The sequence below is a fragment of the Prionailurus viverrinus genome, chromosome B4 (assembly GCF_022837055.1).
Source record: "Prionailurus viverrinus isolate Anna chromosome B4, UM_Priviv_1.0, whole genome shotgun sequence".
Classification (NCBI taxonomy): domain Eukaryota; kingdom Metazoa; phylum Chordata; class Mammalia; order Carnivora; family Felidae; genus Prionailurus; species Prionailurus viverrinus.
Window position 1 is genome coordinate 45,105,293 of NC_062567.1, and position 21,967 is coordinate 45,127,259.

A 21,967-nucleotide genomic window follows, 5' to 3' on the forward strand; every position below is an offset into this window, starting at 1 on the left:
TAAATAGAAATAGATTCCCCACTAACTAGGATTTTGCAGAACTTTTAACTAGGGAGGGATATTAATGGGGTTCATTGTTGGATAATAAGATTATGGATGCCTTCTTTCTTCTCTTTCTGCATTTCTGTATTTTCCAAATTTTACCTCGTGAGTCTACATGAGTTTTATAAATAGAAAAAACATCTACACTTACGTTGGTAAGCATGGTTTTAAAATAGGATCTTGACACTTGGGTCAGTCACTGCTTTTTATAAAAGGTCGCAGCAATACAGGAAAATCAGTGAAGCCACAAGTCTTTTTGAAAGGTCTGTTTTTCGCTTTATGCTTTGATAAGTGTGGTAGAAATCAAAGAATATCAGACCCAGCTATAACAATGGGAGAGAATATACTGTCACCAGCAACCAGTTGTGATGGACGAATTGTCAGTGGTGAAGAAACATCAGAGAAGGTCCCCGGTGAGAGAGTTAGAAGGAACCAAGGTAAATAGCTCCTCTGGTGTTTCCCAAACTCCCATAGGAGAGTGGAAATTTTGGGAGGCAGAGGCAAACAAACAAAAAAAACCATTAGAAAATATAGTTGGCCAAAAAAGACATACAAATGGCCAACAGACGCATGAAAAGATGCTCAACATCACTCATCATCAGGGAAATGCAAATCAAAACTATAATGAGATATCACGTCACACCAGTCAGAATGGCTAAAATCAAAAACACAAGAAACCACAAGTGTTAGTGAGGATGTGGAGAAAAAGAAACTCTCACGCACTGTTGGAATGCAAACTGGTGCAGCCACTCTAGAAGACAGTATGGAGGTTCTTCAAAAAGTTAAAAATAGAACTACCCTATGATCCGGTAATCTCACTATAGGATATTCACCCAAAGAATACAAAAACACTAATTCGAAGGGACGTATGCACCCCTGTGTTTATTGCAGCCCAAATGTGCATCAATAGATGAACGGGTAAAGAAGTGGTATATATACGTACAAGGGACTATCAGCCACAAACGAGAATGAGATCTTGCCATTTGCAACGACAAAGATGGAGCTAGAGTGTATTATGCGAAGTGAAATAAGTCAGTGAAAGAAAGACAGACACCATATGCTTTCACTCACATGTGGAATTTAAGAAACAAAACAAATGAACAGAGTGGGGTGGTGGGAGGAGACAAACCAAGAAACATTCTCTTAACTATACAGAACAAACAGATGGTTACCAGAGGAGAGGTGGGTGAGATAGGTGACGGGGGTAAGAGTATACTTACCTTACTGAGCACTGAGTAATGTATGGAATTGTTAAATCACTACATTGTACACCTGAAGCTAATATACTGTATATTCACTACACTGGAATTAAAAAAGAAGAAAATATAGTTGGACAGTCATTTGTTTATTCACTCAACGAACAAGCTATCGTGCCTCCGCTTTAGGCCTGGTAGGGTTAGGTAGGGTGCAATCAAATAATGGGATCACTTGAGGCTAAAGATAAGCCTTCAGAGCTGCAGTGGGAGTCCGAAAGCCTACATTTTAGTTCCCTGCTTCACAACTAGCAAATTTGGCACTTCTCATTTCGCTTCTCCGTTCCTTGCTCCCTTCCTCTGATAACCTGGGACTAAGTGATCATTCAGCGCTAACAGAGTATCTTTAATTTCTGGAAATTTCCGAGTAGAAAAGTTACATGATGAGAGCAGTGTCCAACCAGCTCATAATGAACCTCCACAAGGCTGTCATTAGCCTATACAGAAGTGTGCATAACAGAAGGTTGCACACTCCAGGTGCTTAATGAGGGGATGCCACACTTGAATGGACTTTAATGGGCAAAACTCCTCTTGGTAGATACGGCCTAGACATTGGATGCATGGCTTCACAAGCAAAGTGTGGGATGGATTTCAATGACCATTCATTCACCTCTTAAGCTGGGGTCATTTTGCAGTGTGCAAACTATACAACCACACCTGGCATTCTCGGGTAAGCCCTCTGGTACCGAACCTCCATAGGGTGGAAGGTTGTACTTCTGGCTTAATAAACTTATGAATTCACTCCTTGTAGCAACCTCCATGAACACAAGAGGGCAGGCATTCTTTAATATGTATGAGTGACGGACTAGTACTAACACGTAAGGAGCAGTGGTTCATTCAAGAGCAAGACTTTATTAAAGATGGAAAAATGTAGGCTGCCCAGAGTTCTGGAACAAAGAGAATGAACTGGCTTGCAGCACAACTCTAGTTAAGAAGGTTAATTCTATAGTTTGGAGTTTACGATGAAATAAAAAGGAAAAGGCTGAGTGGGAACAAAGCCCTGAAACATGACAAGAGAAACAAATGTTCTTTGACAATGTAAAATCATATTCTTGCTTTTATCTGCCATTAGCAGCTTTGAAAGGCAGACTATTTTAAATCAGGAGAAACTCAGGTTTGAAAGTCAGCCAGCAAATAACATTTCATAGGAAGCTTACTGCTGAATTTAAGAAATCAAAGGGGACCCTGACAGTTAATAAATCTCAGGACTTAAAACAAAAATCGCTTGAATCACAAAAATAAACAGTGACCACTACCCTCTGATGCCATTTAGACCCATTGGTTAGCACCACCCAGAAAAATGTACCCTTATTGTCCCATCAGGTGCATTTAAAGTGTGCCCATTCCCATATTGCATTAATTAACTGCTCCAAAGCTCCAGACCAAACATACTCATTTTTTCCAGAAGAGTAGAATCGGTGTTGACCAAGAACATAAATAACCTCCAACTCAGCATCAGTAGTCTGGATTGTGCTGCATTTCTTCACCCCCTCCCCCCATATTCTCTGCAATGTGACTTTGTAGCATCTCCCATCAAAAGATGTCTGGGTCCCCAGATCCTAGATCTGGGCTGGATTTGGCACTTACTTCGGCTAACGGAATGTGCCAATTCTGAGTCTAGGCCTCAAGAGACCTTGCACATTTCTGCTTACTCTCCTGTAACCCTGTTACTCCTATATATGAGAGACCGCGTGGAGGAGGACCGACCCTCTCAGCCAAGGCCAAGTTCTAGCCGGCCAACCCCCAAATGTGCAAGGGAGTTCTTCCAAGGTCAGCAGAGCTGCCCACCCCCCCGCCCACAGACAACCACAGATGCATGAATGTGACCAGCTGAGTTGTCTAGAAAGAGCCACTTACCTGACCTGTGGACTCAAGAGCAATACTAATCACAAATTGTTTCCAGCCACAAAGTTTTAGAGGTTGTTTTTTTTCCACAGAAAAAGCAAACTGATACAATAATAACTATCCGATTACACAATATATTTTGTTTTGAAATGTCTTACTGCCCTTTGATTTAACACAGGTGGCTGTGACCCTGTGGGAACTCTCTTTTCCCTCCTTTTTTTTTTCTTTTAAGAAAACAAAATAACAACTTTGTATCATGGTCAGCCTCTCTGCTCAGCTTCTTCCCACTGCTGAAGAGGGACGGTGCTCAGCCCCAGCTGGGCTCTCTGCCTTCTCTAAGCCAGTGCGATAATCAGTAAATTACTGTCCATCACACACAGACTATATCCCATGCACCACGTAATAATTCCCAGCTCACAGTGTATCAGAATCCCCTCAGGAGCTTTCCCAAAAGGCTAACGCCCAGACTGCCCTCCCTACTCCCCTCGCCTGCCCTCAGAGGCTCCACCAGAACCCCTGCTCCAGGGTTGCTGCCTGAAGCAGGAGACCCCTCCTTCCCGGCTCTCAGGAAGGGAAGCCGGTGGGGCTCTCTCATATCCCAGGACACAAAAGCCCTCAGCCATTTATTTTGCCTACTAAACAATGGCCTCAGTCTTTCCCCCCTTCCAGAATGGCATTTAGTGAGAAGCAATCTCCGCTTCTTCCAGCGATTATCGTTCAGTCAACGAGGTATTTATTTGAGCACATTTCTGCCTAATCCTGCAGGAGGAATGTGATCAATGGAGGAGTCACACTATAGTATATTCAAGCACATGAAGGCGGTAATGTGGGGGCTGAGCATCCTGCAGTGGTCCACATACAGGAATTGGCAGGTCTCTTAAAGATTATTTAGAGTGACTATAAAAAGTTGGCTTTGGGGGCCCTGGGTGGCTTGGAAGGTTAAGTGTCTGATTCCGGCTCACGTCATGATCTCATTGGCTCGTGAGTTCGAGTCCCACGTCTGACTCTGGGCTGACCGCTTGGTCAGAGCCTACAGCCTGCTTTGGTTTCTGTCTCCCTCTCTCTCTGCCCCTCCCCTGCTCACGCTCTGTCTCGCTCTGTCTCTGTCTCTCAAAAATAAAGAAACATTAAAAAACTTAAAAAAAATTTTTTTTAAAGAAGTCAGCTTTATATTTAATCAACATTCTGTTATCATCCACATCAAAATGAAATGTTTTTCTTCAACAATGAATTATCTTATTTACTTTATATTAATTTGTTCACTGTTTTCTTTTCCATCTATCCCATAGCCTGTAAGCTCCATCAGGGCAGGGACTTTTTCTGTCTTGTTCACTCCAGCACCAAGAAGAGGATTTGACACATAGTAGGTGCTCAGTAAATAACTGTTAAATCTAAGGAAGAAAGAGAAGATAGTAGTGACTCACATTGACTGTGTACCTACTATATACCAGATACCTTACTTTAGAAGGATGGATACCATCATTTGACCTTCACAAAAAGAGGTCTTCGATGAGCTCTTTTTAAAAATACACAGCTATTATGGGGCGCCTGGGTGGCTCAGTTAGTTAAGCACATGACTTCAGCTCCGGTCATGATCTCACAGATCGCGGGTTTGAGCCCCGTGTCAGGCTCTTGTGCCGACAGCTTGGAGCCTGGAGCCTGCTTTGGATTCCAGGTCTCCCCCTCTCTCTCTGCCCCTCCCCTGCTCACATTCTCACTCTCTCAAAACACTAAAAATAAAACAAAATATGCATCTATTTAAAGCTAATAAACAGCATTTTCAGGAATAAATCTAAGATTGACTTTCAACACATGCCTTTCCCACTGTACCTTAAGCCTGACAAATGTGATGGAACAGGCATGTACTCATGCAAATGGCAACAACACCGTTTAACACACACACGATGGAGCAACTGTAGTAGAAACAATGAAAAAGAAAGTGAGTCATGGGGAGTTGCAGGCTTAAGCAAGGTGGAGTAGGGGACAATCACCTTATGAAAACCATGGAAAGTAACATAGAGTTTTTAGAAAGATAGAAGGGAGGAAGTTTCCTGAGCGAGATGGAGAGGGACAGGTATGGCCTGGGTGAAGACATCAGTGTCCTGGGTTGGTGCCAGAGAACAAAAGAAACGCACTTAAGAAAACAGAAATGAAGTGTTGTAAAATCTACCCACCATGCTTCGGAATACGTGCCCTCATTCTACTTGTATTTCTTTTCCTCCCTTGATTCTACTTCTTTTTTTTTTTTTTAATTTTTTTTAACATTTATTTATTTATTTATTTTTTAGAGACCGAGAGAGACAGAGCATGAGCAGGGGAGGGGCAGAGAGAGAGGGAGACACAGACTCCGAAGCAGGTTGCAGGCTCTGACGCATCAGCACAGAGCCTGACGTGGGGCTCGAACTCACAGACCGTGAGATCATGACCTGAGCCGAAGTCGGCCGCTTAACCGACTGAGCCACCCAGGCGCCCCGATTCTACTTCTTAAAAGGCAGAAGACATAAATCTTCGCCTATATTAATTCGCAGATTGTGTATGTTTCAGCTTTATGACTAAAGTATCTGAGATAAAAGAGGTAACATGAAATTGGCAAAAGTAATTATAGCACACTAAGTTGGCAATTTTGTACCTTAGGAAAGTAAATAACCTTATGGACTATGAGGGAGGTAACTACATTTTCTTGGAACTTTGAGACCATTCTTTCTTATTCCTGTGCATCTACTTTCAAGTACTTGAGCTTAGTAGGAGAAAAGGCTGAGCAAAGTCTGTGCGGCAGACCAGTAGAGCCACCAGAGTCTCAGTGGATGGGCTTGGATCCGGGATGTTAGAACCACCCGGTGTGTTTGTTACAAATGCTTCAGCCCAGACCACCTGAATAAGAAGTGGATGGACGGCACTTTGGAATTTGCAATTTTAGCCAGCTCCCCTGGGGATTTTAAGTCTAAGGGGGAGGGGGTGCGAGGGTGGTGATGGGATGTCTGGGTGTTATGCAAAGTAGGAATGCCTGCAGGCTTGGTGAGACACAGTGTATTCCAGAGAGCCTCTCGTCTGGATAATTAAGCTGGAAGACTCAGCCTCTTAGGAATCCTCGATTAAAAGACTCTGAATAGATTCCAGTTTTTGTTCAGTGAAGAGCTCCATCCACATGGTAAGCCTGGAGGGCCTTTGAGCTCCTGGCTCTTTTTCAGTTTTAACCATTTAACTTAAAAGCACACCGAACGGGGCACCTGAGGTTCAGTCGGCTAAGCCTCTGACTCTTGATTTAGGCTCAGGTTCCGACTTCACAGTTGTGAGATGGAGCCTCGTGTCAGGCTCCTTGCTGACAACCTGGAGCCTGCTTGGGATTCTCTCTGCCCCTCTCCTGCTTGCACTCTCTTGCTCTCAAAATAAATAAGCATTCTTAAAAAAACTCTTTTAAAAAGCACGCTGAACCATTGCTGAAATAACAACAACAACCAACAATAGATATTTAAAAGTCATATATTGTGTTTGAACTCAGTCTCCAGCCAGGTCTAGTGATTTTGAGTATGTTATTTAACTTTTCTGAGCACGTTTTTTTTTCTTTTTTCTTTGGAAATGCAGATACAATACCCTCCTTTGTTAGGTTTTCATGACAGTTAAATGACATCACACAGACGAAATGTTCAGCACAGTGTCAGTCACATTGGCAGGCTCATAAGTAGGAAATAAACAAATACTGTTTTTTCTTTTTATTTCAATAACAAGTTGAGCACAAACAAGTTAATAGTTTAGTTAAAACTTGGGTGCTGCCTAAATCCCAAAAAACTAGTTAGGGTCTGGGGCACCTGGGTGGCTCAGTCGGTTAAGCATCTGACTCTTGATTTTGGCTCAGGTCGTGATCTCATGGTTCGTGAGATCGAGCCCTGCATCTGTGCTGCCAGTGGAGAGTCTGCTTGGGATTCTTTCTCTCTCTCTCTCTCTCTCTGCCTCTCCCTCGTGCTCTCTGTCTCTCAAAATAAATAAACTTAAAAAAAAAAAAAACAACTAGTTAGGTCCTATACATGTCATTTATAATCAGGGTGGCCACAAAAGAGTGGCTTCAAGGTCCAGCTCTGCGCTAAACATCGGGAATGCATATGAAATGCCTTGATAACAATTCCTAAATATCTTGGACTCCTGCTTTCAAATCAAAGATGTAAAAAGGAGAGCAGTACTAGAGAGAAGATGATGTTTTAGGCAGCCCCCACCTCCACCTTTTACTTGGCTTACCCCTCTCTCCCCCTTGCAGTTCCTGCTATGTCCACATGGGAATACATCATCCATTATCTATTGTCTCTCACCTTTTCTTTTTTCTTCCCATTCTCCTTTTTCCCTTCCTTTCTTTCCTTCTTTCTTCCTTCTCAGCTTCCATAAATATTTAGTCAATGATTACAACGTGCAATGCCATGTGTTGCCTCTGGGGCCACAGGGTGAATGTGGAATAAATGAATATTTATTGAATATTTATTGAATTAATGAAGAAATTATGCTTCGGGTCCTGGGGCAGCTTAAAGGAAAGACAGCTTACTCATAACAGAATTAAATAAGAAAACAAGAACAAAAACAAAAACACAAAGATATGTGGAAAGTCTCCAAATTTGGGGAAATTAAACAATATACTTCCAAGTAAGTCATTGATTAAAGAAATTATGTGAGGAATTATAAAATATTCTAAACTGGATGAAAATGAAAACAAAACATACTAAAATTTGTCAGATGCACTGAAAGGAGTGTTTAGAAGGAAATTTATAGTCTTTATAAATTTAATTCATATAGTAGAAAGGAACAAAGATAAAAATCAATTATCTGAGATTCTACCTTAAGAAGTTAGAAAAAAAAATTTAAGTGCAAAGCAGAAAAGAGAAAATGGTAAAGATAAGAATGGAAATCAGTGAGAAGGAAGAATGAGCAAACAATAGGAAAGAAATCAATGAAAATAAAATCTGGTTATTGGAAAATATCAATAAAATTGACACACCTCAGGCTACAGCGAATACAAAAAAGATCATACATGATTAAAGGGACTTAGCTACAGATCCTACAGATAATAAAAGACTCATAAAAATATTATAAATAGCTTTATGTCAATAAACAGGATAACCTTAAGAAATTAACAAGTTCTTTGAAAGACAAATTTTTAAAACTGGCTCAAGAAGAATTAGAAAACCTGAATAGTCCTTTATCAACAAAAGAAACTGAACTCATTGTTAAAAACTCTCCAACAAAAACCCCCATGTTTAGATGGTTTAACTGATGAGTTCTATTAAAAATTTAAGAGAAAAAATATTACCACTCCAACACAAACTCTTTCAGAAAACATAGAAAAAAAACATAATTCCAAACTCAGATTATAAGGACAGGCTCACCATGATACCAAAACTATCACAAGAAAACCATAGACCGTATCTCTCATGAATGTAAATGAAAAAATTCTTGACAAAATATTAGTAAGTTGAATAAAAACTAAAAAGAATAATATGACTAAGTGGAGTAAACCCCAAGAGTGCCAAGTTGGTTTCATATCTGAAAGTCAATCAATGGAACTTAACACATTAATAAAGGAGAAAAATCATGATCATTTTCATGGAAGCTGAGAATTTCACAAAAATGCATTAAACAAAAACATTCAACAAAATAGGAAGAGGGGAAATCCTTTTTAAACTTATAAAGACTATCTCCAAAAACCTACAGCAAACATCACACTTTATGATAAAAGACTGAATACTTCTCCCGTAAGATCAGGAACTAGACAAGGATTTCTATGCCACTTCTAGTCTACGTTGTCCTGGAGGTCTTATCAGTGCACTCATGCAAGGACACAAAGACACCCAAGGGAAGTTATGCAGAGATGGCATGATTATGTATACAGAAAAATCCCAAGAAATCTACAAAAAAAAGTTGTTAGAACTGACAAGTGAATTTAGAGAAGTCTTAGGATACACAGGAAATATATAAAAATATTATGTTTCTATATTGGGGAGGTTTTAAAATGTCCACAAATTCTTGGGCACTCTTCCCTTTAAAAGATCGATTCTGATGTCCTTTCCTTGTGTGTGGGCTGATCATACTAATGTGCCTCTAAAGAATAGAACGTGGTGGAAGTAACAGATGACTTCTGAGACTAGGTCATAATAGGCATTGCTGCTTCTGTCTTGTTCTTTTGGTCACTTGGTCTGAGGCAAGCCAGGCATCTCGTCATGAGATTACTGCAGCAGTCCTGTGGAGACGCCTAAGTAGAGGGGAACCAATGTCACCTTGTCAACCGTGTAAGTGAGTCACCTTGGAAGTGTATCCTCTAGCTTCAGTTAAGCTATCATAGATTTCAGCCCCTCACTCTTGAGTCTTCGGCAGAAGCCCCAGATACAGAGAAGTAGAGACAAGCCATCCTCACTTGTGCCCTAATCTAAAGTCCTGCTCCACAGAAACCATGAGACCTGCTGCAAAGGCCTATTTGTGTCGCAGAGCAAGATTCTCAAAAGCCTTTGTGAGGGCCGGGCCTGGCCTTCCTCAGAGAACTGCAGAACACGAACACGAGGGACAGAACCTGCAGGGGGTGAGGTGACTGCCCAGGGGACCAACACTGGAGCTACACACAGTAAATTCACTTGTTGCTTCCTCTTTTGCCCTCAGGAAGCAGGGCCGTGCCAGTGAGAACAAGGAGAAAGCAGAGGTCTACATACATGCATAAGCTTGAGGGTAAGAGCAGCCTTCGATAGCCTAGAGCCCTGAACACATGCTGTGTCTAACATGAAGGCCACCTCAAATCATCATGTCGCTAATATTCTGTCAGCTTGGTCATGCAGAAAATATACCGTGAGGGCCAACAGGAAGGATCTACTCACCAGGACTACCTCATAGGCTTGAGTCCCAGAGCTCCTCATGTTGATGAGCACCATCTTGTTGCACCCACATATAAGTAGAGGGAGAGGGGAGGAGCTCTCATAAAAGGGACATCCAAGGACCAGGACCCACATGGGTTCCTGTCGAAGCTTAGCCCCACCTGGATGGCTCTGCTCATCTGGCTAGTACTGGGCACTAAAAGGATATTTTGAAAATTTCTGGAAAACACAAGGGACACAGGCCAGTGCCGGGATATCCCAGTACTGCCAACTTGGCTGTTCTTGGGGCCCTGGAGGGGGGACTTAGAAAAGTTTGAGGAAGGCACTTCAAAGCTGGAACATCACTCACCTGGGCCTAAGAGTACTACTGAGGTTTACTAGCATACTTGTGGGGTACTTTTGGCTTTCTCAGGAAATTTCATGTTAGTATCTTCAGCTGAAATAATTTCCCCAAAGGTAAAGGAAATTCCTACTCAGTTTTTAAAAAACAGTCTGAAAAAATATGAAAGTATAAAGCGACCAAGTCACCTGATCCTTTCTAGATTAAGATGGGGGTTATTATTTAATTTGTTTCCTTGACATAACCACCTCCAGTTTTACGGAGTCACCTGGAGCTCTTGCGAACACAGAGCATGGGACTGACTTAGATTAAGATTAGTTTAGATTAAGGCTGAGGGTGCCGGATTACTACTGTTCCTTCTATTCTTCTCGGCTGGAGTACAGCTCTGGGAGTGCCCTTCTGACAATTCTCATGAGGTCAATGCCCCTCAAAGATTCTGGCTAGGACAGTGGGAGCACACAGAAATTCACGAATTGCTATAGTAATTCAGCAGTCATTTTTGATACTGTTTTCTTCTTGAAGATGGATATTACTCTTCCATGCACCTATTTACTGACCATCTAAAAAACATTACGTGGCTTGAGTCACTGGATTATTGCCTTGGACTTCGAAATGTCCTGTCGGCAGACTCTCTCGTCCTCTCTCGTGGACCAGGTAATTCTAAAATGCAAGTCTACGAATGTCACTTCTACCCCTCATGACTTTAATGGTCTTGAATTGTCCCCCATTCCCTCTTTCTGGCCTTCTCCACTTTTTTTCTTGCCTACAGGCCTTTATACATGCTGTCTGTTCCACATGGAACGTCATCACCCCATTGTCCCCATTTGCTGGCTAACTTACATTTGTCTTTGTGCAACTTCCATTTTACTTTCTCTTGGAAGCTATCTCAACCTCTCCAAACTAGTCCTCCCTAGTATTACACAAACCACACTTTAATCGTTTTTTAAAAATGTGTCTCTATCTTTCACCAGAATGCAAATTTTGTTAGAATAGGATCTGTATCTGTCCTGTTTCTCATCATACATACTTTGCCTAACACGGCAATTTCATAGAAAATTGTAGATGAGGGGCGCCTGGGTGGCTTGGTCGGTTAAGCGTCCGACTTCGGCTCAGGTCATGATCTCACGGTCTGTGAGTTCGAGCCCCGCGTCGGGCTCTGTGCTGACAGCTCAGAGCCTGGAGCCTGTTTCAGATTCTGTGTCTCCCTCTCTCTCTGCTCCTCCCCTGTTCATGCTCTGTCTCTCTCTGTCTCAAAAATAAATAAACGTTAAAAAAAATTTTTTTTAAAGAAAATTGTAGATGAATAAGTAAATTACATAATGTTTACAACTTGATGAAGTAAGCCTTTATATTAGTCTCATCCTACAGATAAAAAAAGCTGAGGCTCGCCAAAGTAAAATAGATTTTATACGTTGTGGAAGTTTAGCAGCTGTCCGAGGTCTACCATTTTCCTTTTTGGAAACCTCAAAACAAAAAAAATGTCTTTGTGTCTTGAAGCGTTAGTGTTTGTCATGCCAATAATGGTGCATGGTGGTCACTTCTACAGAATTGGGCAATGGTGTCATGATATAGTGTAAAAGTATGGATAGGTGCACTTGAATTCTTCAGAGTTATTTGTATCTTTAGGATAATGGTATCTGTACCATCCCAGTTAGTCATGTTTAACATGTGCCTCAGCCAAGTCACAAATATTTCATGACTTGCTATTTCTGTTCTGTCTCAGTAATTCTTAATATCCTTGCTCATATCACGAAAGCCTCCATGACCTAACTGACACCACACTCCTAATCCACTCAATGTCCTCCACCAAAAACAATAAACAAAACAAGCCACCGAGCTTCGTTCTGGCATGAAGTTCATGGCAAAGTTTAGCTCCATATGTATTGGATGAATCCAATGCAGCTGATCCTTCCGTCGAACAATTCTTTGTAATAGAAATAAGATCCTACATGTTTTTCATGTTTTCTGTTGAGAACAAAACTGTCCAGTTAAAGAAAATATGAATCACTTTGCTATACCAGCTCCTGTAAAAAACACGTTGGGGTCAAAAAAAAAAAGTATTGTTTTCTCTCAGTTTAAATGCTCTAAAAAATCTCTATTATCTATGTATCTATTCTGGAAAGATATGTACATATATGCAAATATGAACAGAGTTATACATTTTATAGGAAATTCCTCCATTTCCTTCCCCATCACTACCTTTGGAATCCAGGATTGTTAAGACTACAGAGAAACACTATTCTATAGACATTTTGAAGCAGTGCAGGTAGCATCTGAACATTGCATTTTATTGCAAGTAAGAAGAAGAATATGAATATTTGACTAGCCTCAGTCTCTTGCTGTCCTTAAATTTCAGTCTAAAGGAACACAAAGAATCAAAACACGGTCTGTCTCCAAGAGAGGAGTCCCCAGTCCCCCTCAATACTAAAAAAATTAAGCAAGCAATGACAAAGAAGAAACCGAAGTGTTTTCAAAGGAAGGATGAGGTGATAAGGACAGAAAAATATTGAGTTATGCCACTGATCAGAATTCCTAATAGGAAGGTATTAATACCAGGAACAATAATACCAGAAAGGGCAATAATACTCTGACAAAGGTAGATAGATACAACCGTTGGTTGGTATAACCGCTTTGTAAATTACAAGTGTGTAATTAAAGGTCAAAAGTGTCCACCTTGTATCCACGCTGGACTCTTATATGTCTGGTGAGAATTTTCCTCTTGCCTTTACCCATGATGTTCCCTGATGAGGTTGCAAACCTGCAGCTGAGGGCGTAATTCCTGCTAGCAGACATGCTTTGTTGGGTTCACACAGTGGGTTTTATTCATTATATCCATATTTCTGTCTTCAGAAGTTGGAGGATCTGGCAACACTGACTTCCATATTGCTGGGTGACAACAGTCAGTGGGAGCTCAGCAGGTGGCCGCCTTCCAAGGGGTCTTGTGTTTGCTACAATTGTTTTCACTTTCATTTTCTTATACCACACCCCCCACCCCTTTATTCATTTTACCTCATCCGCCTGGCCCCTTTAAGAAAGGAGCTTGTAACTCCTACTCCACAGAGGCTGTCCCTCCCGGCCATGTCCACCTGTTCAAGTTCAAGTCATCACTGATGGTTCATGGCAAGTGTCATCCTCTCTTTCCTTCCCCAACAATCCAATGAGAGCTGACCGTCTTTTGATTACTCACAACATTCCTTGCATATTTTTTGTAGCCCACACAGTACCCAGTAATATTATTATCTGTATTGTACTTATCTTGCTAGTGCAAGGATTTGGAAGCTTACACATTCATCCATCCATTCAGCAAAAATTGATTAAGTACAAGGTGCCAAACACTAGCTTAAGTTCTGAGGATGTTGTGACGAATAAGAAAGAAACCCTCAAGGAGATGCTGAGAGCAGGATCTCTTTTGCCTATCTTGGCTTCCACTGCAGAGCCTCGGAAAGTGCCTTGTAGCTCAGTTGGCATTTGTTGAACTCAATTTTTGGCACCTATTAACTGATCACACGATTCTATTAAATAGAAGCATTAGAGCTATATTTCTTCAAAAAGCATTCAGAAAATCAATTGTCATTTATGTATACCAACCCCTAAAGATTTCTTCCCCCATTCCGGTTACTCCAAATCACCAAGGTTTTATCCTGAAATAGTACTCCGAGTACTCAGATGTCCCTCGAAATTTATTTACCTGGGTAACTGCTGAAAGAGAGGCGACTACTGCTCGTGTCTTTATCATTGATGTTGAAGTCCCAGTGTTTATATATCCTGAGCATGGCTGCATACGTGTACCAGCTTGAGTGAGCAAAAAAGACGTTCTCAAATCCAGGAAGAACCTACAGCCAGAATCATAGTGAATGATGCAGAGGTATACAGATAACTGACTACAAGTGTAGGAAGCATACAGCAATTGTGTCAATTTCGCTATTCACTGCCATATTTATTATCGGGAAATATGGCCAAGAGCACAAAATTCACCTTTAATGTGCGCAAAAACAGACAGACTCTATCCTTCAAGCATCCAGAAGGGAAGACTGTGGGATGGGGAGGGGCAGGTTCACATAGCACGGGAGGAATGGTGGAAGAAACAGAGCTAACATCATGTACTTCCAACACCCTCCATCAGTTTCTTCCTGTTCTTAACTTCTAGACAGAGGAGCCATAAGCTGATAATAGGGCTGTAGCCAGGGGTGATGAGATGTTGCCACACTTGGGCTGCCATATGGAAAAAGTCTGTGTGTCCCAGAACAAGGAAAGAGAGAGGTGGCTTTGTGTCTCACCTTAATAAGGGCAGAGCAATGTCCCATGTCCCATCTCTTAAAAACCTTCAAGCTGGAATTTGTTGTGGGAGAAACTGAGGGAATCAGATCCAACAGATCTCCAACGGCATTCAGGAACTGAATCTGGAACAGGGTCATAGGCTGGGGAGAGACAAAGAGTACTCTTACCAGTGATTTGTGGCAGTAGGATGCCATTTTCTAGTTTCCCCATTGTCGGGATACCCTCGGTTATTCCTTTGCCAAGGGTCCCCAATGTAACAAATGCATTCGATTTTCTCGTAGCTTATAAAATAGCTATTATCTTAGGGTTTATAAGAGATGCTTTAGCATGTGTTGATACCCAAAACACTAGTGATATTTAGGGCCAAATAATTCTTTTTGGGGGGCTTGTGCATTGTAAACTATTTAGCAGCATCCCTGGCCTCTCCCCGTTAGATAGCAGTTAGCACCCTCCCAGTCTTGATCACCAAAAGTGTCTCCAGGCATTGCCAACTCTGCCTTGGAGGGACATTGCTCACAGTTGAGAATCACTGCTTTACAGCAAAATATTCAACTAAGACACTTTTTAATTTTTTGTTGATTTATTATTTAAAAAAATTTTTTCTTAACATTTATTCATTTTTGAGGGGGCAGAGACAGAGCATGAGCAGGGGAGGGGCAGAGCGAGAGACGGAATCTGAAGCAGATTCCAGGCTCTGAGCGGTCAGCGCAGGGCCCTGTGCAGGGGTGCAACTCATGAACCTCGAGATCATGAGCCGAAGTCAGATGCTTAACCAAATGAACCACCCAGGCGCCCCATGACGCTTTTTGATTTTGTGTGTTTAATGTAGAACTGACTTGACATTTACCCCAAAGCAATGGTCAGACCTGAACATGAACTTAGTGCTAGAGAGCCCTGCTCCACCAAGAGTTAATCCACCAGAGTAGCCAGGGGCCGAGCATCTTACAGAAAAATTGGTTTTTAGGCGGACTTGGTGACAAGACAAACACAAATGACATTTTAACAAAAAAACAAGGGGCGCCTGGGTGGCGCAGTCGGTTAAGCGTCCGACTTCAGCCAGGTCACGATCACGCGGTCCGTGAGTTCGAGCCCCGCATCAGGCTCTGGGCTGATGGCTCAGAGCCTGGAGCCTGTTTCCGATTCTGTGTCTCCCTCTCTCTCTGCCCCTCCCCCGTTCATGCTCTGTCTCTCTCTGTCCCCCCCCCCAAAAAAAAATCTCCAAAGGATTGTGCAAGTCAGCAAATTGCTTTTGAATCCTCATCTGAAAACAATCCCAAATCTTAGAACCTTCACAAGGAGATTTTCTTAAAAAAAAAAGTGAAAACCAGAAACTGATTATTTGTTTATACACATATTCTCTCTCTTTTTTTTGTTCTTTGACTATATTAACACTTGCATTATTAAAGATTTAAAAAATTATAATGAGATTTATAGTGGAATTTTGTTGTGTTGATTTCTGTGTATATCTCTAGACTTTTTACAGTGTTTTATGGATACATTAAATTTTTTTTTCTAATGTTTATTTATTTTTGAAGGAGAGAGAGAGCGTGAGCAGGGGAGGGGCAGAGAGAGAAGGAGACACAGAATCTGAAGCAGGCTCCAGGCCCCGAGCTGTCAGCACAGAGTCCCACGCAGGGCTCGAAATCACGAGCTGGGAATCATGACCTGAGCCGAAGTTGGACGGTTAATCAACTGAGCCACCCAGGTGCCTCTACAGTGTCTTATAAATACATTTTTAAACACATGGTAGTGTATTATATGCTTTAGTCTTCACTTTGATTTTTCTCTCTTCATATTTTTCACTTGTTTGGGGGAATTTTCCATAATTAGATGTAAAAATCTTCCTCATTCTCTTGAACAGAACTTTAGTGAATGGATACAGTATATGTTAACCAGTATTATACTGATGGACTTTCCTGTGGCTTCTAGTCTTTTGCTATTATAAACAGTGTTACAAAAATCAATCTTGGACACATCATTTCATATGTGTGTGAGTCTTTGTGTAGGATAGATACCTAGAGGCAGTTTTGATTTTAATAAATATTGCCAAGTTGTCTACAGAGGGCTTATTTCAACAGACACTCTTACAGCCTCAATGACATATTAAACATTGAGGTTTTTTTTTTTTTCAATTTGATAGGTGAAAAACAGTACCTCATTCTTTTTTTTTTTTTAAAGCCTATTTATTTACTTTGAGGAGTGGGGTAAGGGCAGAGAGAGAGACAGAGAAAATCCCAAGCAGGCTCTGAGCTGTCAACACAGAGCCCAATGCACGGTTTGAACCCACGAAATGCGAGATCCTGACATGAGCCTAAATCCAGGGTTGGATGCTCAACTGACTGAGCCACCCAGATGCCCCTTAGCAATTCTTTTGTTACGAGGGAGTGAGGCAGAGCATGTTAAAAAACGTTTGAATTTTTTTTGTGTGTGTGAACTGTTCATATGCCTTATTTATTTTTCTTATTCTTTTTCTTATCAACTTTTAGGAGTTCTTTAAATATTAGGGAGATTTGTTCATTGTTTGATATGAATTGCAAATATTATTTTCCAGTTTTTAATTTGCCTTTAATTTTTTGCCTTTTTTTAAAGAATGATATCATACTTATGAAAGGATAAAGATCATATGCACAAGTTAAGAAGAAATAATGAAAAAGACCACTAATGAACCCATCTCACAGTTTGGGCAATAGAACATTAGCTGTGCCTCAGAAACCTCCAATCTCATCTCTCTCCTTCCTTATTTATCAGTAGTAAGCACTATGGCTCATTACCCTCTTTTCTGTTACTTTATCATCTATGTACACATCCATAGACAGGCTATTTTTAAATTTGCTTGCTTTTGAGTTTGTACAAATAGAATCATATTGTGTGCATTCTTCTGCTCAACATTTTTTTTTTTTTGACATGTATCAATGTTGGTAGTGTGGAAACAGTTCATTTTCATTCATATAAGGGTATATAGTATTGTGATAAACTTATGAACATTTGGGATATTTCCAGTTTGTAGCAAAATAATGGTACTGTGAACTTTTATGTACGTGCCCCCCCCCCCCCATGGGCAAGAATGTCGTTAATCTCTGGATTTGCCAGGTTGCAGAATATGTATCGTCTTTAAATGTCTTCAGTAACATCCAATTCTTTTCCAAAGCAGTTGGGACAATTTACTCAATCCAGTAGTGGTTAAGATTCCCCACTCCTGGTGTGTAATAGGATGTCATTGAGGTTTTAATATATATTTCTTTGAAATTAAGCATTTCTCCACATGCTTATGGGTCATTTTGGTTTCTTTTTCTGTGAAATTCCTGCTGATAATTTTGCCCATTGCCCATTTTTCAATTGGGTATTTTCTTTTTAAAAATTTATTTGTTCTTTGTGTATTTCAGATACAAATCCTTTGCTGGTTAAATGTATTTCAAATGTTTTCCCTTGGTTTGTAGCTTATCTTTTCCCTTTCTATATAGTGTGTTCTGATGAAAAGAAGTTTATTTTAATTAGCTGAATTTATATTTTTCTTCACGGCTAGTGCTTTTTTGCTTTGTTTGAGATGCTGTTGCTTGCCCTAAGACATAGTCTCCTAGGGGATGATGCTCAGTGCTACGGGGTCAATGCTATTCTCACTATTTCTAAGCCTTTTCAAGGGGCAAAGCAAGAAACTATGCGTTTTTTTTTAAGGAAGCTAAAAGTAATGATTTCCTACCTATACAACTTTAAAAACTACAAGGTCTTGACTTCACTGATTTTTCTTATGCTGAAAATCTTGATAGTCAACATAGTTATTTGTTTTATAAATATATTTGCTTTATAGTTACTATATCTAACTGTATCAAATTTCAAAATGATAACATCAATATTATTGCTAAAGTGACATTACTGGATACAGTTTAAGGTTTATTTTGGTTTTGGTGGTTCTTCTTGTCCTTAGGATCTATCCCATTAAGGATGTACCCTAGTAACTGTGTTCAGGTCACTGGAAATAACTGCTGTCTGCATGGTTACGCTATCAACTTGACATACAGTTAGACATATTCATGTCCATTCATTTTAAGATTTTAGGGACTTTTTCTTCTATATTAAATTTTGTTTTATAGTTATGAACAGCATTCACATGGTTCTAAAGTCAAATGTATAAAGATACATTCAGAGAGGGGCGCCTGGGTGGCGCAGTCGGTTAAGCGTCCGACTTCAGCCAGGTCACGATCTCGCGGTCCGGGAGTTCGAGCCCCGCGTCGGGCTCTGGGCTGATGGCTCGGAGCCTGGAGCCTGTTTCCGATTCTGTGTCTCCCTCTCTCTCTGCCCCTCCCCCGTTCATGCTCTGTCACTCTCTGTCCCAAAAATAAATAAACGTTGAAAAAAAAAAAATTTAAAAAAAAAAAAAAAAAAAAAAAAAAAAAAAAAAAGATACATTCAGAGAAATGTACCTTTCATTCCTGTCCCTTTCACTTTCTTTTCTTCTTTTTTTATAGGTAATTTTTTTTTTTAGTTTTGGGTTTATTGTTTCATTGTTGTTTGTTCTTGGAAAATTAAGCAAATCTATCCATCTCTTTATCATCATCTATCTTATTTCCCTATCTTATGTAAAAAGTAGCAAATAATTTACACTGGTATTCACCTTACTTTTTTATTTATTTACTATTTTTATTATTTTTTAATGTTTATTTATTTTTGAGAAAGAGAGAGAGAGAGAGACAGTATGTGAGCAGGGGAGGGGCAGAGAGAGAAGGAGACACAGAATCCAAAGCAGGCTCCAGGCTCTGAGTTATCAGCACAGAGCCCGACATGGGGCTCAAACCCATGAATCGCAAGATGATGACCTGAGCCGAAGTCACGTGCTTAACCAACTGAGCCACCCAGGCACCCCACTTTTTTATACTTCATAACAGAATAACAGATCCCGAACATCACCCTGTAGCAGTATTTGGAGATCTCCCTCATTCCTGTTTACAGCTATGTCATTTACACAGCCAGTCTTCTATGTATTTGGTTGTCTTTGGTCTTTTGCTCTTACAAATTATCTGCAATGACAAGGGTGGCCCATATGCCATACTGAACTTTTGTGATAATCCTAGAAGTGGCATTGCTGGATCAAAGGGTAAATGAGCATATGATTTGGGTACTGAGTGCCTAATTTTCTCTCCATAGAGAATATACCATTTTGTATTCCTACCAATATTTTGAGAATTCCTAACAGTATTTTTCACCTTTAGCCTTGCCAAAAGAGTATACATTCACATTTTAGAACTTTTGCTAAATTGATAAGTGAGAAAGTATGTCTCAGTTATGGTTTTAATTTGCATTTCTCAACGTTTATTTATTTTTGGGACAGAGAGAGACAGAGCATGAACGGGGGAGGGGCAGAGAGAGAGGGAGACACAGAATCGGAAACAGGCTCCAGGCTCTGAGCCATCAGCCCAGAGCCTGACGCGGGGCTTGAGCTCACGGACCGCGAGATCGTGACCTGGCTGAAGTCGGACGCTTAACTGACTGCGCCACCCAGGTGCCCCTTAATTTGCATTTCTAAACTCATGAGTAAGGCTTGGTTTATATGATTAACAATTTTTTGCATCACGTTTCTATGAACTATATTTTGTATATTTTTTCCAGTGTGTATACATATGCCCAGTTGAGTGTGTGTGTGTGTGTGTGTGTGTGTGTATTACCCCCAGGAAACAAAATCTTCATAGTTTTTGGGAATATATTAAGTGCACCTTTGAATCTTCGATTATTCAATAAAGCTTTTCAAGATACTATTATGTGTGCGTGTGTGTGTGTGTGTGTGTGTGTGTGTGTGTTTTGTAGAGGGTGAGAAGCATAGAATTTGTACATTTAGACATTTTGCCTTAAAAATTATATCAACAAAAGTAGCAGCTGTATTAGGTTAAACAGCCAGAACATTCATTCAGTATATTCTTTACCCTACTCCAGAGCACAGGATTATGAAAGAAATTAAGAGATAAAGAGACTGTGTGTTAAGCTTGAATTTTATGGCAGACACTGAGTCAGGTGCTAGGAATATAACAAGATAGTGCCTGCGTACAAGAAATTAATGTGCTAGTCCTAATTTGATCAGCTTCTAAATTAGATTTTTATTTTATTTATTTATTTATGTATTTATTTATTTATTTATTTATTTTTAATATATGAAATTTATTGTCAAATTGGTTTCCATACAACACCCAGTGCAAGATTGTTATTTTAAAGATAATTCTCAATATTCTTGCCATACCGTATAAATTCTGAGTAGCTTTTTAAAAATCTTACCTTTGTCTTTTCTAACATAGCCCTCTTCATGGCTCCTACATACAATCCATCCATTTGTGTCACAACATAGCCTGTATGTCTCCAAAATGGGTCATCCTTGTAATATTTGATGTTTTTCCGGGTCCACTGATCTTGCTTCCTGCAAGAGAAATTAGATTTGCACTGGGATTCTTCATGGTTGCTCATCCAAAGCTAAATTCAACCCAGGCATTTACAGATTATATATTCAGATAGTTATGCTAGTGTAATTTAAATTCTGGACCTTACAACATTCCAATCACTTATTGATTTGACATAACTTTGTATACCGAAAGCTTTTCTGATTTGTTCAGACTATCTCTACATCAATCTTAAATACTTTTCTTTCTAACGTTTATTCATTTTTGAGAGAGAGAGAAATGAGCAGGGGAGGGGCACAGAGAGAGGGAGACACAGAATCTGAAGCAGGCTCCAGGCTCTGAGCTGTCAGCACAGAGCCCAACGTGGGGCTCAAACCCGCCAACTGCAAGATCATGACCTGAGCCAAAGTCGGATGCTTAACTGACCGAGCCACCCAGCGCCTCTCTATATCAATCTTAGAATACAAGGTCATTGCTTCATGGGATCTAGTCCAATAATTTTTAATGATGCTCTGCAGGACGTTAGATTTGATGAAGGGGTTGCTTAGTGTATGATTTGGAGGGTCAAACCAGAGTCCTTTTGTCCCCAAGTTAATCACAGCCACAAACATAAAACAAATCACACGTATAAAACAAATAGAAATCTGAATATTGAGAATTGTTAGCTTCAGAAAGCTTTATCAAAACTTTATCAAAATGGAAATGTTTTCAGAGTTATGTTGTGAATTAGGACTAGATAACAGCTGGTACCTCAGCTAGGATTAGTCACCAAGCCCATGAAACCGAAGCACCTTAGGGAGGAGGATCGGTGATCCCTAAAGGAGTGGGGCCCTTAGGTGGAGGCAGTCCAGGCATTTAACTTTGCCTTCCTTACTCTCATGGTGGTTTCCTCCAGCTGTGCCGGCAGCCGATAATGATATTCAACGTGACCTTTGAATGAGCCCAAGTTAGAGGACATGCTGTGTGGGCATGCCGTAGAGGACAGCCAGTTTT

The 21,967-nt window shown here is 40.5% G+C and overlaps 1 protein-coding gene across 1 annotated transcript in view; it reads right to left on the reverse strand.

Annotated features, from left to right (window-relative positions):
- The window catches only part of PLBD1 (phospholipase B domain containing 1), a 53,978-nt gene that overhangs the window by 7,717 nt on the left and 24,294 nt on the right, over positions 1–21,967 (reverse strand). The window contains exons 4-6 of the mRNA XM_047865941.1: positions 20,856–20,994; positions 14,597–14,737; positions 14,008–14,152 (exon numbers count right to left, since the gene is read on the reverse strand). Coding sequence (XP_047721897.1) covers positions 14,008–14,152; positions 14,597–14,737; positions 20,856–20,994 — 425 coding nt within the window. The remainder of the gene's footprint in view (positions 1–14,007; positions 14,153–14,596; positions 14,738–20,855; positions 20,995–21,967) is intronic.